The 17399-nt window shown below is 34.0% G+C and overlaps 1 protein-coding gene across 8 annotated transcripts in view; it reads left to right on the top strand.

The window, feature by feature from the left end:
• Positions 1 to 17399, top strand: part of LOC103659521 (sodium channel protein type 1 subunit alpha) — a 74260-nt gene that overhangs the window by 44039 nt on the left and 12822 nt on the right. For all 8 annotated transcript variants that reach the window (XM_008687048.1, XM_008687049.1, XM_008687051.1 and 5 more), the window contains 4 exons: positions 4870 to 4990; positions 6680 to 6834; positions 8591 to 8764; positions 11118 to 11240. In XM_008687048.1, coding sequence (XP_008685270.1) covers positions 4870 to 4990; positions 6680 to 6834; positions 8591 to 8764; positions 11118 to 11240 — 573 coding nt within the window. The remainder of the gene's footprint in view (positions 1 to 4869; positions 4991 to 6679; positions 6835 to 8590; positions 8765 to 11117; positions 11241 to 17399) is intronic.

Below are 17399 nucleotides of genomic sequence, written 5' to 3' on the forward strand. Positions count from 1 at the left end.
TTTCTCTCTGCCCCTCCCCCGCTTGTGCCCGCACACACACACTCTCTCTCTCAAGTAAATAAAATCTTTTTTTTTAAGAAAGAATGAAAGAACATGACAAAAAAACTTAGTTTGAGAAATTGGAAATTAAGCAAAATGAAGGGAATATAAGAGAAATTAATGAATTATCAATGTAGCAGATGATATTAGGATAGCAGGTGATTCTTAGAAAAGAAAACCAGTAAAATACAGACTTTGGTATGGTTGGCAAGATCCTGAGATGACCCCAAAGACTCTTGCTCTTGTGTAATCCCCACCCCTGAGCGCAGCCGAAACCTGCCGCTATGATGAGATGTCATCCCGTGATTATGTTCCCTTTCTGGCCAAAGGGAGACTATCCTGGGTGTGCCTGCCCTAATCAGGGGAAACCTTTAAGAGTAGTTTTCTCCCACTGCTCACATAAGAGTAATTGAGAGAGAGAGAGAGAGAGAGAGAGAGAGAGAGAGAGAGATGCTCTGGCTGGCTCAGAAGAAAGACTGCATATGTGGCAAGGAACTATGGTGGCCTCTACTTGCTGAAGGGTTCAAGCCCATGAGTTAGCAGGGCGGTAGGGACTTCAGTCTTAGAACTGCAAGAAAATGAACTCTGCCCTTAGCCCATAAGGTTGGTGGATCCCGAGCCTCGGATGATAACTGCATTCGCAGCCAACACCTTAGCTTTTTTCCAGTGAGACCCTGAGTACAGCAGCTGACTACGTAGCGCCAGATTTCTGACCTACAGAAACTGGGACGTGATAAGTTGGTATTGTTTTAACCTGCTCAATTTGTGGCAATTTGATACACAGCAGTAGAGAACTAATTCATTTGGCAAATATTACACATTAAGGAAACTCAAATGACTTTCTGTTTATAAAGCGCAATTGCCATTTGATAAGAACACAAACGCTCCAGTAGGAAAATACGCAAAAGACAGGGACAATTGACAGAAGAAAAAACATAATCGAAATGAACCTTAAGAATGATTAACCTTAATTTTAATAAATTAATATTAAAGTAACCATAAAGTACTTTATACATTTCACTTTGGCCAAGAAAAAAGAAAAAAAAAGCAACAAAGGAAAAGAAAAAAAAAAAAACCCAGATAAATAATGCATTATGTTGATGAAGGGTTTCTATGAGACAGAGACTTCACACGAATCTCAGAATATAGTATCTCCCAATAAATGTTTAGTGATTAAATGAATATTGTACATAGAGCTAGTAGAGAAATTAACTTAAAAGCCCAGTTTTATGTGAGTGGTTTCTCTGTTTCCAAAGTGGGAGTAGCTATTACTTTTGCTTCTCCCATCCTTGGCCAGAGATGATCACGGATTTTTCTAGATATAGACCCAGCACCTATGACTTAATCTGTGCACACCCAGCAGCCATACCCACCCTGAGCTTTTATCGCCTTATCTCATCCTGAGTCCAGGTTTGTCCCTGCATTGCCTTCTTATCATTTTCAGTATCACATCTCTCTTGTATCATTTCAAATCCTTAAAGACTGTGAGTTGTAGAAGACTACAGTGAGAACTTGCCTGGTCCGCCTTCCCCTTCCCCGTAGGGTTGAAGTCTACATCTCCACAGAACATAGGTTGGAAACCTCTCTTCTGTAATAATGACAGATACTCACCTTTTATTGCAAAATGAATATTAAAGATTTACATGACTGCCGATTGAGAATGTAACAGGACAGTTTATCATCTGCAAAAGCACCGTTTCTCTAAATTCTGAAGTGCATCAATGACTGAGCATGCACTGTTTTTATGCAGAACTTATAAGAATGCCTGAGTTTCATCTCAGTGTCTTTCTCTCTTGTTTTTATTAATTATCTTGTCTTTGAGAGAAAGGTCTTGGTGTCCTTATTCATTAATGTTTTTGTGTATTTAATGTTTTTATGTATTTTAATCTATTTTTATTTAATACATTTATGATTTAATTCATTAATTTAAAATTTATTTATTCGGCACACTTCAGCTCAGTCATTTCTGCATCTGTTTTATTTTGGTTGTTTTTTTCTCTCTCACACTAATACTCATGTATTTACATCATGTGTAAACTTCTGGAAAAAGCACTGACATTTCTTTCTGGTTAAGGTATGTTTTGTTTTGTTTTGTTATTTTTAAGCAGGAATGAACCAAATTTAATTTTTTTGTTTTAGATAATACTTAAATATTAAGAAAACTAAAATTTTAAAATTCAAAATATGTTGGCTAAATTTTTCTATACATTATATTTACATAATGACTCTGATTTTATCTTTCCAAGAACAGTTGCCCAGAAAGAAGGAAAGGCAACCTATAATAGTCCCTGGGGCTTGCACTGTCTTCTCAGACCAGATGTACCATAGCAGAGCAAACAATTGAAGTGAAGAAGCAAGGTTCCCTCCCCCCTTTTGTTTTGTTTTTAAGATTTTATTTATTTGAGAAAGAGAGAGAGCTCACATGAGCAGGGGCGAGATGGAGAAGCAGACTCCCTGCTGAGCGGGAACCCCCCCCAGGCAGAACTCCATCCATCCCAGGACCCTGGGATCATGACCTGAGCTGAAGGCAGATGCTTAACTGACTAAGCCACTCAGGCGCCCCCTCCCTTTTGTTTTTATTTGAAGCATTTCTGAATAACAAATGCAGAATTAGATTTGGATATAAAAAGCTAGATGAGGGCGCCTGGGTGGCTCAGTCAGTTGAGTGTCTGCCTTCACTCAGGTCATGATCTCGGGGTGATTATTATTCTTCCACAATGATGGGCAAAAATAACCACTATGAGCAACAGCCAGAGAGCATTAAGAAGTTCACCTTGGTTAAAGCACAACTTCTGTGAAGGATAAATTTAGGAAATGTGTTTGGAGTGCTAAGTTGGAGCCAAAAAGCTTTATTTGGCAATAAGATATGAAACAGAGGTATTCGTTTGCCAAATATTTATTGGGCATCTAGCATAGAGCAGGCTTTGTGGTCCACAAAGCTCTAGAGTTAGGTGAAGCTAGAATGAGGATGATAATTATTCAGTATAGCTCTCCAAAGAAATGACAAGAATGAACAGAAAGGTCATAGGAATTTGGAAGACGAGACTGAGAGAAGTATTATTTCAAAGGTAAAATTTAACAAATTTGACTTTAGATTACTGTCAATATTGCAAAAGAGTAAGAATAAAGGAGAACTTGAGTCTGTTTGCTCAAAGAACAATATTGCAAACAACGAGCATCGAACTTGGTTAAAGGAGTAGGTATAGGATAGGAAAAAAAAGTCATGACTTTAATTGAGAGCATGTGGAGTCTGGGTGACATGAGGCGCACTTCTACTTTCTTACACTAGTTCAGGCCGACTGTAGAATATACTTCCGTTGCTTGAGAAGTGTTTGGAAATTAATACGTAAGCATATATAGGATCACTTGTCTATACCTAGTAACTGGTAACATATTACAAAGTTGGGGTTGTACAAGAAGAATAGCTAATTTTAAAGAATATTCTTAAGACTAAAGTTTGATATATTGGCAATAGCACACTCATCTGTAGAAAATCTGAGCTAGTTAGACCTGGAGTAACTCTAGGCATAAATAAAAGGTGACAATTTATTTTATCCTCATCCAGGCAAGACACGTCAGAGGAGGCTATTTGTGGAGGCAACCAGGAGGCATTTGATAAAATTAATTTCATATTATTTTAGGTTCACATCTTTTTACCTTAATATACTCAGTTGCTGATTGGAAATCTGAAATCCAGATGACTAATAATGGTATTTAGTAATGGATCCGAAGTTTGATATGGAGGCTGATATTTGGCACCATATGTGAGGAACTGTGATAAGCAAAAGGTGGATTTGTCCAAAATTTTTAAAGACTTTTCAAGTATTACTTTAAAAAATTTCCCTGTGAACTGGGTGCTATATGTTAGTGACTCACTGAATTCTACTCCTGAAACCAATATTACACTAGATGTTAACGAACAAAATTTAAATAAAAACTTGAAACAAACAAAAAAAACCCAAATTTCCCTGTGAGTTGAAGTAATACTATATAACAAAGGGTTTTATTATCGCTTGCACATAAGTTACTATTGTGACATTTGCTTTATAACAAGTATATAATTAGTTTGGCAGAATTACTGTAAACAAAAATTAAATAGAACTCATGTCTACAGCTACCAAAAAGCTAGCTTGTTGCAGCTGCTGAAATAATTTCCATGAAGATACTGAATATTTGTATTATATAAAATTCCATAATTAGTTTGTGATGTGAACAGGTGTCTTTGTTTTTTGTTTTCCACTTCAAGATCGAATTATAGATTCTCTTCACCTCTTGGACTAATCTTGCTATTTTTCAATAGATTGTTTTCAGTTTTAAATTGATGGAAAAATTATGTGTGTCAATACACTGTTTCAGAAACAGCGTGATTGCACAGAAGACAGAGCATGGACTTTGGGCTCAGGACTAATTCTCTCAAGTATTGGCTTTCTCATTTACTGGTTATATGAGTTAGACAAATTACTTAACCTGTCTGAGCTTTTGTTCCCCTATCTGTAAAAAGAGAACAATTATACTAATTTTCCTTCCCCCTCACCCTCCCTCTGGGGCTTCTCTAATTCAGTGGTTTCCTTAGTACATGTTCCTGATGGCCATTTGTAACTTCATAACATAACAATTCGATTTCATACTAACATTGTGAATAATAGAAAAGGAGATAACACAGACAATTTCCTTATTTCCTTTTCTTATTCAATCTGTCTTTTGCTCAAACTTAAAATCTCTTCACTTCAAGGAGAATCCAAAATCAGTTCAGAGCTCCTGTTTTTTCTTTCTAGACTATTAGTTATGGAAATTAAAGTGATTTACTTTTTATGTCCATCTCACGCACAGAAACTTAATGAAAGCAGTAGCTCCTCTGAAGGCAGCACTGTGGACATTGGTGCACCTGCAGAAGAACAGCCTGTAGTGGAACCTGAGGAAACCCTTGAACCCGAAGCCTGTTTCACTGAAGGTAAAGAAAATGACCCTCATGTTAATCTTCCTTTTATAGAGTGCAGTTGTTTTTAGCTGTTGATCACCCAAGATGGACCATTCATAATAGAATAGAAACTTTAGTAGATCTATTTCAATTACCTCCAAAATGCTAACAGTTTTTAAATCTATTGTTATTTTGGTTAACTCTGCCCATTATGTGTAAAGATCATAACATGGAGAAAACTATTTTTAATGTAATCAAAACTAGTAATTTATATTTTTAAATAAAATGGTGATTTCACAAGGAGTGGCATCTGAAACACTAATCACAATTCTCATACACAGAATTTACCTTAAAAATAACTTTCTGACTATTAAAGTTAAATGACTTGCAAATGCTGAACTGTATTTTTTAACAAAATCATCATTTTCCAAAGCTTATTGGACGAAGCAGGAAATAAGCACAGCCCCTTTTCTGATACCTGAACAGTGCCTCGTTGAGCCTAGCTGAGCCTGGTACAATATGAACAACAGTTTTAAGACCTTTGTTTTCCCCATGACTTGCATTTCCCATGGTCTGATTTTCTTGGGAATTTGAGTTTTGAAGATATGAATATATTTGCATGGTTTCTATTTAGTGATCTTTTCTTCACAGGCCTAATATATATTGTCTCCCTGTACTTCCTAATATAAATTCCACACATCACTCAAAACTACTTTCACCTGACCATTGTGGAAAAGAGCTTATTATTCCTTATTATTCCTCTCAACAGCTATTCATAAATATACCCATTTAATTCACCTGATAACTTTTTGTATATTATCTTATGAGAGCTCTTCTCTTTCTGTTTTGAACTGTTGTATCTTTACTGTCTTTTTTCTTCCCTCCTTTCCTTCATTCCCTTCCTTCCTTTTCTTCCAGCATAATTGACTTTTTCTTTTTTCTCTTTTGTTTTTGTTTTTGGGGGTCTTTCTGAGGTGGGTTGTTTTGTTTTGTTTTGCCTTGAGGTGGGGGTTCCTGAGCTTATATCTTTTCTTGAAAACAAGAATGTAAGATTCTTGGTGGCAAGCCCATGTGCTATACTTTTTTTCTTTTTGCCTTTTAAAAAATATTATTTGTATCCTCGATGGAGCTTACAAAGGTAATCACAGGTAGTCTGAGTGAGTAAAAGCAGTATAAGGAAGGCAAGGACAAATCAAAGCAGGACCAAGAAATCACACTTTAATGGACTAAATCAATTTTGAAAATTATATGAGCTCTTCTAGAAACACCACAAGAAAGCATAGCAATAACAAACCCAGCATTGTTTGGGGAGATCTACACTATTATTCCGTAACCTCTTTAAGGGAAGTTTTCTGTTTATCACTAATCTTCATTTTGAACTCCGCTGCTAGAGCGACTCCAACAGAGTGCAATAGGATGGCATAGTGCAAGGCAAAGATACTTTACATTTGTTTGTACTTTACCAAGTTCTTTCTTGGACAATAAGAGTTGAGGCCGAAAAAGCAGGTAGTATTAGCCAGGGAACTGTTTAAAGAGGTGGAATAATTTTCACAGCTTCACACAGCTAATGAACGTGCTCTTACTACTCCAGGCTTAGTGAGTTACCCTAGGAAGATGGAGATGGTAATTGTAGTGAGAAGATGAATCAGGGACACGCTAAAGAATACTACTGAAGCAGCAGAAGTTACTTCATCTACTCCTGTTTGAACATTATACTTGCAGGCTGTGTACAAAGATTCAAATGTTGTCAAATCAGTGTGGAGGAAGGGAGGGGAAAACAATGGTGGAATCTGAGAAGAACGTGTTTCCGAATAGTTGAACATAACTGGTTTGAGACCTTCATTGTCTTCATGATTCTCCTTAGTAGTGGTGCACTGGTAAGTGAATATTAAGCAAAAGTGGTACAATATAAAGTTTAAGATAATCTAATACTGATGACTTATTAATCCTTTCTATTGCACTGTTTTAGTATCCAATGCATTTTTTCCCCAAACCCTCATCCGACATTCATTTTCATTTTCAAGGTTTCAGCCATTACCTCTGTTTGATAAATCTCAAACTGTTATCTCTACTTAGGACTTCTTCCTTAAATAAATACACATTTCTATATCCATTCATCCATCCATCCACCCATTCACTTACCACCCATCCATCCACCCACCCACTCTTCTACCTGTCTCCAACACATTTTTCATTACCCCACATCCTATCTTCCAGATCATAGACTTAATGTTTTAACTATGCATTTCTGGATTTATTTCTACTATGTATACATACGATTTCTAATTAAGTATTTATTAAGTTTTGCTTACTATAAAGTAACCTAGAAAATTTGTCCCTCCAGCTTATCCATTATAACCAAAGAATACAAATATCCAATAGCCCATATTTTAATAAGAAGGTAAGCATGGCAACTTAGTGTAGCTATTGGAAGTCCTGTGATAGAGAATATATAACTTCTGAGTTCTGATGAATATTGTTTCTAAATGGTATTATCTCCTTATGGACAGTCAATAAGTCCTTAGAGACCACTTCTCTGTCCCTTTTAAATTGTGTCCACTATTCTTATGCTACTCAGGAAACAATGAATATTGGTAACAAAAAATATTGGGCAGCATGCCTAAGCGATTCATTTAAAGATTGCTTTCTCTTTATACAAAGATGGTTTTTGCATTGAATTAATTTATATTTGTATGAAAATCACTTACAAAAATATAAAGCATAACATATAGATAACATTTTAGAGGAACACTGACACAAATAGAATACTTAAGCCATAAGATAGATAGTTAGATGACAGATAGAATGAACTTGTCTGATTGAAATACAATCACTTAAGTTTCTTTAACTTACATTTATAATTGGAACATATGCCTATATTTTCCTGCATATCTCTGATGACATAAACTTTCTCTGCATGCCACTTTATACAAGAAATAGTCTTTTGCCCCTGAAACAAATGTGAGAGTTAGATGAAAGGTATAAAGAGAGGTTCATATTAGAAGAACACATATCACAATCTCAATGAAATATATTTTCATCTTATCATCATTGTCATACCATATCTCTGCTGAGAAATATAAAATATTAACAAAGTGAAGGGAAGAGAGGGGGACAAATAAGCCCAACTATGTAGTAAAATTGGGCAATGTCATGTTCGATTACAACTTCTACTTTATGAAAAATATAAACCTCCACTTTTTATTTCTTCAACCTCCTTTTTATGGCAAAAAAATCAACAGCAGAAAGCAAAAGAAATGAAACAAAAGGAATAAATAATTTCAAGTTGGGGCAGCACCATCAGGATATGATATCAAGAAATGTTTCCTAAATCAGTCACATTAATTCATGAAAATTATGCTTTTACCTCTTTCTTCTGGCTCTAAGATCAATGGAGAATATAACTTTCCCCTGATTCATTAAAAGATCTTTGAGAGGAAAAAAATTTTTTTTTTAAATAGCCATAGCTACTACTCCTCTGCCCTCCTAGTCCAATGGAATGTCATATGTATATATATAGAATCAGAGAAAAAATTTAAAAAAGTAAAATCAGGGAATATATATATAATCAGAAAAATAGCTTAGAAGGTATAATAGTTTTAGAAAGCTAAAATATATAACTTTTCTTTATAGGCATTTGAAGACATATATATTGATCAGCGAAAGACAATTAAGACAATGTTGGAATATGCTGACAAGGTTTTCACTTACATTTTCATTCTGGAAATGCTTCTGAAATGGGTGGCATATGGCTATCAAACATATTTCACCAATGCCTGGTGTTGGCTGGACTTCTTAATTGTGGATGTAGGTATCCTTTGTATCTTTGTCTTTACATTCAAGCAGTAGTTTGTCTGACCCGTGTTCTAATTCTAGAATGGCGAATCTGACCAGGATGCTGTGTTGACAGGCTATGCTACTTAATAGACATTAACCTAATTCACTGAATGATAGTGTTGTAGTACGAAATAGACTTAGTGCTGGTTTAGAAATGGGGGGATGGGATCTGTGGTGGTTGTCTAGGATAAGAAGCAGAAAATAACACAGCAGTTTGTTGGGAAAGTGGTGAAATAGGGTATGTTGCTTAAACTCCTTATGTTGTGTCAGGCAGACTTGCGTTTGAATCCTAGTCCCATTGCCGATCGGCTGTGTGCCAGTGGGTAAATTACTTGTCTCTTAACTCTGTGAAACTGATATTAGTAGGTACAGTATTAAAGGCTCTCGTAAACAGTGATGGTGGTGGGAGCTACCGTCAATTTTTTAAAATTCTCTTTGATTTACCCAAAGTTTTTAAAACTTAGATTTAAAGAGTAGATTATATAGATTACACTCCATTAGAGGCAGTAAAGCGTACAAAGTGTAGGGAAAATTCTGCTTCATGCAGCGGCAGGAGTTTCCCTAGGATGTAGACTCAATTTGTGGCAAGCCTGTAATACGCCAAACAGCCCTTCACAGAACTTACATGCCCAATGACTAATAATACTTCATCTCCCCTAAAACAGGTGGCTGCCTCTGAGATTTATTAAACAAAATGGTTCATGCTATCAATTTGGCATAATTTCAGCTTCAGAAAAGTGTGTCCAAAATATTGCAGATTTCATAGGCAACAGTTTTATCCCCAAAAGATAATAAGTAAAATCCAGCAGGACTACACAGTTTTACCATGGAAAGTATTTCTAGAGCTAAGTCATGCATGTATCTCCTGAATTCTGAACAAAAGCAAAACCAGAGCTATTTGAAAAGCTTACCAATGTTACTATGAAATGAGTAAATTGAGAAAAACCTCAAAAGAATAATTGCTTCATCATTATAAAAGAAAAAAATTTCTAACATCGAGGTTTCATTAGAAATTATATATTTCAACTCATAATTTTTCACACTACATTTTAAATCTAAATATTATTTAACTCTTTTGAAACTCTGTGAGCTTTGCTTTTCTCTATTATACTTATTACATGTCTGAAATTTTAGTGAAAGAATGATAATTTTATTATTATAAGTTGGGTTTTTTAATTACTAGATTATAAGCACTTACTTGTTACTTATTTTTTATTGAAGTATAGTTGACATGCAATGTTACATAAGTTTCAGGTATACAAAATAGTAAATTTAATAGCCTGAAATATATCAAGAAAATAATTCTGTAGAGATTTTGTCATTTTGCAATAATAATATTTTATTTTTCAATGTTCTATTTTAATTATTTCATAAGGATCAGTGTATCTCTCTAAAAAATGCAAAAAAGTTATAGCACATTGCAAGTAATATAAAAAGTATATTTAAATATAAGGCAACTTAATACACTTAAAAATAGAAAATTTTGCAAAAATAGTGTCCAATGTATGTGAAACTGTCCAATACTAGCCCCTTTCAAACCAAAGAAATTGTAACTCTGGATATGGAGTTTTGGTACATTCTTTATTTAGAGAATTAGACCACCTAACATTTTTCTTTCTTAGTACTCTCATATTTCATACAAATTAAATAAATTCATTGATTTATTTACTTGGCAAATATTTGTTGATTATCCCTTTTCAGCCAGGTAACTGTGGCAGAAGCTGTAAGTTAGTATAGAAAAATTTGAGGAAGTTTCATGATGGATTTATTTATTAAGTTACGCTGTTTACATAACGATAAATATCGGAGAAAACACAGATGTTAGCAAGACAAACAAACTCACCTTCAGAAATCAACTGCGAAATCAATGTGCCAAGTTACTAATTTTTGAGAGTATCAGTTATAATTAGTTGAACATACAATGCAGGATTGAGATGTCTTGCCTTTTCTGATGGAATAGCAGTTTTTGTATTTTATCACTAGCCATACAAAGCCCTAAATTCACCACAACTTAATAAAATAAAAGGAAGATAGCCAATGACCTTTTCTTACTCCTGAATTTCTTCCTTTTTTAAATTAATTTTAATCTAGTTTTTCTAACTAATTGCTCTACTAATAAATTAGTTTAACAATTAATATTTTACATGACATTTAAGGTTTTTTTATTCAGCTAGCTTTAATTCACATCCTGAAAGCTACTTTTTTTGCATCAAGCTGAAAACACTTTCTTAAAATTTTAAGCAAAAAATTGTATTTATTATATTATATAGTAAAATGAGAGATGATTTTATTTATTTCCTTCCTTACTTATTTGTTGGTGCAGGTTTCACTGGTCAGTTTAACAGCAAATGCCTTGGGTTACTCAGAACTTGGTGCCATCAAATCTCTCAGGACACTAAGAGCTCTGAGGCCTCTAAGAGCCTTATCACGATTTGAAGGGATGAGGGTAAGGAAAATGAAAGAACCTGAAGTATTACGTATAGTAAAAATTAAATTAATTACATTAAATTCTATAAAAGGAAAACCCATGCATGCAAAAGGAATGGCAAATCCTTGCAAAATTGCTACTCTATCATTTTATCTGTTGCATATTGACTTCTGGGTGATATGCAAGAGAACTTAGGCCTCCCGTGAAATGATGTAATATCATTTATCTGCTGTGCTCATTTAAATGACTTTATTTCCTAATCCATCTTGGGAGTTTCCTTACAAACCTGTATACAAAAAAAAAAAAAAAAAAAAGCAGATGCACTATTAAAGTACTATGTGTAATGATATGATAATAATCCACTGAAGTGAAGTCTACGTTATATGCTTCTCATTTGTGATGACCTAAATTGTATTTAATGAGTTTTATCGAAAATAATGTGAATCACACACGTGTCTAAGTATAAAAGTAAAGGAAAACAATTTTTAAATGTCAAAATTTTGTCTGTATAATGCCAAAGTTTGCATTATTTGAATATATTCAAGGGTAGCTATTAAATATTGACTGAACTTTAAACTTTTTTTTAAAAGTTATGTTTAATATAGCCTCAATTTATAACTGCCTTAATCTTTTTAATGTATATAAGTAGAAATACTAACTTAAAGAGTATATGTAAATCCACACAATTTTTCATGACAATAAATAAAGCATTTATAATATAATGAAGAGAAAATATAATTTTGACTCATTACCACAGATGATTCATAAATTAAGCATAACTGAAATTTCACTTGAGTTACAGAAAATGTTATACTATTCCTTTCAAGGAAATATTCTGTCATTCCCTATGATTCATTATGGACTAGAAATGTTGCCATTATTGATCTAGTATTTTCCACGCCTTGTTAAAATTCACGAAGCATTGATATATAAGACGTAGAACATTAAAAAAGTAGTTCCTTTTTTTAAAAAAGTCAAATTTTCTTTTACCAAAACAAAGCTGCTTAATAAGTGTGATTCCAATAGAAAAACATTGCTTTTTCTTCTGCTTAAGGTTTAGTTGTTTATGGAAATTGAACTGTATTGAAGACTTCCAATTACGTCTTCTAGGTTGTTGATAGCCTTACGTGTTTTTTTAAAATAAGATTTATTGTAAATGTCACATGAGACTTGTCTTTAGTTTCCCTAACATATATAGAAAGTTTTTTCCTCATTAGAAACAATTTAACACAATATAATGCAGTCTTATTTTATTTCTCACAGAGATCTTCACATTTTTACTAAAATGTTAAAGGAAATTCTCTCCAGGGTATGTAAAAATTAAGTTTATTTTCCAATGAAAATGTCACTTTCTTTTGTTTCAGACTGGCCGTTTCTTGAGAAAAATATTTGTATACATTCTACTTGAAAACATATTGCCTGAATCAAAGTAATACCTTTTAAACGTCTTCTGAAATCTGAACAATGCTATATGAAGCTGTTATAAACATTTTGAATTTAACCTTTTCAAAATGTACTAAATACGTGATTCAAATGGCCAGAGATTCCCATGTTTAACACTTTATTTCCGTAACAACATTGGTCTTGCGTGTCTACCTTTGATTTTTACAGAAATAACCTTATCTGTAATTATTGATCAGTAATGCTTTTTATATTATAAGGAGAGGTTAACTTTTGCAACTGAGAATTTTAAAAACATAAACTTCTTATTGATGCTGATAGGAGATGAACTCATCTTTAAATTATAGGATTTATGAATATGGTTACTTGCCTCTTGTGACAGCTTATACACAACCCTAAAATGGCTGATCATTTCAATACATGTTTGGCATTGTAGAGACAAAATAACCTGATTATTGATTCTATCTTTGTGTTTCTAGTGTTTGGATTTTTTTATTATTATTATTATTATTATTTTTTTACTTTCTAAAAAATGTAAACATGGATGATGGTGAGGATGGAGATAATAATGATGACTATAATTGGGAAGTGATATTTGAATATATTCAGAAACTCTCATTTTATTCTTTTCCCTAGCAGCATAAAATCACAGTAGCTGTGTCAGAGTGTAAATCAAGCACTCATTTTATTTTTGTTGATTTGTCACTTTTTTAAGCATGTGCTTTTATGCAACATTACCAAATAAAGCATGTTGTACAGCGCTTGATAAGAAGTTAGAAAGTGATCAATTATCATCACGTTGCACTTTATGTTTTGCATGTTTTATGCACATTTCTGGCTGACAGCTTTTAAACATTTATTGTATTTCAAATTTCCAGTCCAAATTTTTCAACTTGTAAAATTGAACTGAGTGAATTGATGTCATGAATATCTAGGGTAAAATAAAATTTGTACTTAAATTAGTATTTTAATTTTCCTAATCTAAGAAATCTTAGATACCTTCTTTTTCAAAAGAACTCAAGTCTTGATTGATAGGAAAGCAGAGACCAATCATATACATAAAGTAACACCAAATGTTCTGTCATATTAGATTTTTAACTAATAACAAACTATATATTTCTATTTTATATAGGATAATCTTGCTCCAACTTGGATGGGGTGGAGCGCTGGTTCCTCCCCTCAGCCCTTTATTATGGGTACTGTATTACCCCTTTTGCTACCTTTCATCCTTTCACTGTGACTTTGTGTAGTGGGATGAGGGAGGGATTGGGAAGGGTACTATCGCACCGCAGTAGGGAAAATACACTATATTCTAATCCCCTATTTTCAATTGTCTTAAATTTTCTTTTGAGAAAAATACCTTTGTGAATTTACCCTCTGTGGATTTGAACACCAACTGTTGATTTCTTTACTAAGTGTCACTGAATATGATTTAGTTATGTATATATGGAATTTATCCATTTATGGGGAGATTATCTGATCGGTGAGGGGGGGTTAGGAGTGAATGCGTGAAAACTTTAACTTGTTGATCCATGATGCTGTTTGAGGCATAAAACTCTTGGCATTTTTTACACTGGTCTGGATCCTGAAAATGGCCATCCAGATACCAGCAATCAATTCCCTGCCTTGTTTTATATGTGTGAGCAGATGCTAGGTTCAGTATTCCAACTTTTGTAAGACTGGTATTGATTGCATGACCGTATTCATTTTTGTTAAGTGAAAACTTACGAGGGTTATTTTCAAAATGTAATGAGGCAAAAATATATTAAGAGTTGAGTCAGCACATGTGATTTGTGTTTTAAATGAGGAAAAGTTAATATAAAGAGATCCACATATTTGAATTATACAGACTAGAATAGCTACCTAGAAATAAAACAGAAATGTCTTACCATATGTATGAAATAGAATTTAATGCATAAACTTACTTCTTAGAGTAAGTCACTCCCAAATAACTTTTTAGGATCTTAGAATATATCACAATGAAAACATAAGTAAAAATGAATCTATATTTTGTTTATTCTTGAAGTTTAAAAAAAATGTACAAGGAGAGTTTTTATTTTTGAGAGAGATAAAGTTGGAGATTTTGTTGGGGAATTGTATCATATCTTTCTAAGATAATTTTCTTAATTAAACCCCATAACACAAATGTAGTCATTAGATTTAAAAAAAGATTCCATTGTTCTTCTTCATACTTAAAAATGTGTGATTTTATTTTGCCTGCTTTTGATTTTTATTCATATAGTTTTGTATTTAGATTAAAGAAGCATTAGAATCCATGAGTAGTATCATTTGAAGTTCAGAGATAATTTGCTCTGACAAGACATTTCTACATGTATCAAAATTCTTCACATTAATTTGCATACTTAATTGTCAATCCTTCATTTTGTATAGATTTAGTAAAAATGCAGATAATGAACCAGATACGGGAAGAGTTTTTATAAGAATGGATTGTGCTCAAATAGAGAAATTCTATTGATGACGTTTTGCAAAACCTTTGTGAGAAGAAGCAATCTCTAGTATTAATTTATTAAGATGGTTCCATCCTTAGACATCTTCTTTTATGCATCCTGAAACCTCAATCTGTTCTTTCCAATTTATTCAGGCCATTTCTGCCCAGTGCCTTCACCTCATGGGAACTAATTACTGCAGTTCCCTAGAGCCTGAAAAGAATTAATACACCTCCCTCTGTGCTGAGCCAAGGAATGGCTTGGGGCTCTTGGGAAAAGACAATCCTTTCTCTGAACTTTACTGCTTAATTTAATGAAATTTTAAATATGACGGACCTTTGTATAGTAAATTTCCCAATACTATGCCAAAAGTTTTCCAGTATTTAGTTCTTTTATCTTCATAAAAATAAACCTTTTCTTTGGACCAAATGTATGCCAACGTTGCAAATTATTTCCTGAAAGACTGCTTCAGAGCACTTGCTTGCCTCATGAATTACATAGAGTTCATGTTAACACCAAACTAATCCCCAGTTTCAAAGTAAACCTCTCAGACTTACTGGCTAACCCCCAATTTTTTTGTTGTGCCCGGCTCTTTATTCTCATCTCATATCCAATGTAACATTAAAAATTATGTTTTCATCAATAAATGCTAAGCTAATCTTTACTTCACTCATTCATTCAATCATTTTTTTCCCTTATTCAAAGTACTCTGTTATATTCCCATATTCGAAACATTCAAGACCTTGGAGAATTCACAAATATATTTTTGCATGTTAGGTTAAAAAAAGAAAAAGCCTCTTGTCTGTCAAGATTACAGGAACACAATTAACTCTAATACAGGCAATGTGGGAACCAGATAAGTGGGAGCAACTCTAAGGAGAACGAGTGAGGTAGAGTGGAAAGAGCAAGAACTAGATGCTACTTCTAGTCTACTTTCTGAGCTTAATCCATCTTAGCCTCATTTTTCTCATTGCCAACAGAGAACACCATACTTAATTGTCTCTATGGTCCTGGCCAACACTGGAATTCTGATTCTTAAATTCAAAAGAGAAAACGCTCATCTTTATTTTGGAGGCTAACATGGAGGGTGAAGTGAGGCTCCATGAAAGAAGTGCTACGTGAACTAGATCTTGTAGAAGAAAGAATGTTCCAGAAAGGGGGATACTGGGCAAAGGATTTCAAAGGCATCTCAGTTGTCTGGTAATTGTATCAATTGGGTTGGCATAAGGGTAGGTGGCTAGGGAAGTTTAAACTAGAAATATAGATTGTGGGGTGATTTGAATACCAACATAAGGAAAATATTTGATGGTCAATTAAATAATTTTAAAGCGAGACTTAGGGATGATGAATTCATATCACATAGATGAAAGGAAGGAGAAAGAGGACTCTGACAGTAGTGCCAGTATGAATTATTAGAGGCCAGAGCTAGGAGGAACGGTGAAGATGGGAAAGAAGTGACAGAGGTGAGAAAGGGCTTGAAGAAACAAGTATGGGAGCTAGAGATTGACATAAAAAGAACTTCAGGAAATAGGTATAGGTCACCAGTTTTCTGCCCATGCTCTACACTGGCTGTTGTAGGTAAAAATGTGCATTCCAATGTGTACTCTGTATACACATTAAAAATAAGGTTGTTTTTTTTTTAATCTGGATGGTAGGCAAAATATTCAGAAAAGGAGGGAAATCACTAACTTGATTCCAGCTATCAAATTTTGAATCCAGGAGAAATCTAAGTATGTACACACATTTAAAATGAAGTATAAAATAAGGATGTATTTGATCAACTATATTACTGCAGACAGGAAATGAGATAAGGTAAGGTGCCTGTTCCGTTTGGTAGGCCGCATAGGCTGTGTCACGTGGGTCTGCCCAGATGACTCCACCAACATAAATGTCTGTGCTTAGTTCCTTACCTTTGCCAACAGTGGTTTTACTGTTTCCTTGGACCCACTTAGCACACTGTTTTAGAACCCCAGAAGGCCTAGAGTTCTTTGAAAACTTTAAACACAGCTCAGAAGCGTAAGGAATTGGCTCATGTATTTAATTTTTCAGACAGGCAATCAAAAGATTTTGCTCTAAAAATACACTGGCATTAAATGGCCGATAGAAGATATTTTGATGCTTATTGTTTACATTGGATCAGATTGACAGGAGTAATAGAAGTACACAGGTAGGAGTAACTTAGCCAACAATGTGCAAGTCTGAGGCATCCTCTGTCACTCACGAGCGTCTTAGGGCCCGTCTTTATCTTCCCTCCTAGCTACTCCTATGCAGCTCCAATGGGCGCTGTCGAGAAGGGGGCAAGGAAAACCATCCTTCCAGTGTTGCCAAA

This window comes from Ursus maritimus, unplaced genomic scaffold (assembly GCF_017311325.1).
Source record: "Ursus maritimus isolate PB19 unplaced genomic scaffold, ASM1731132v1 scaffold_1, whole genome shotgun sequence".
NCBI lineage: Eukaryota > Metazoa > Chordata > Mammalia > Carnivora > Ursidae > Ursus > Ursus maritimus.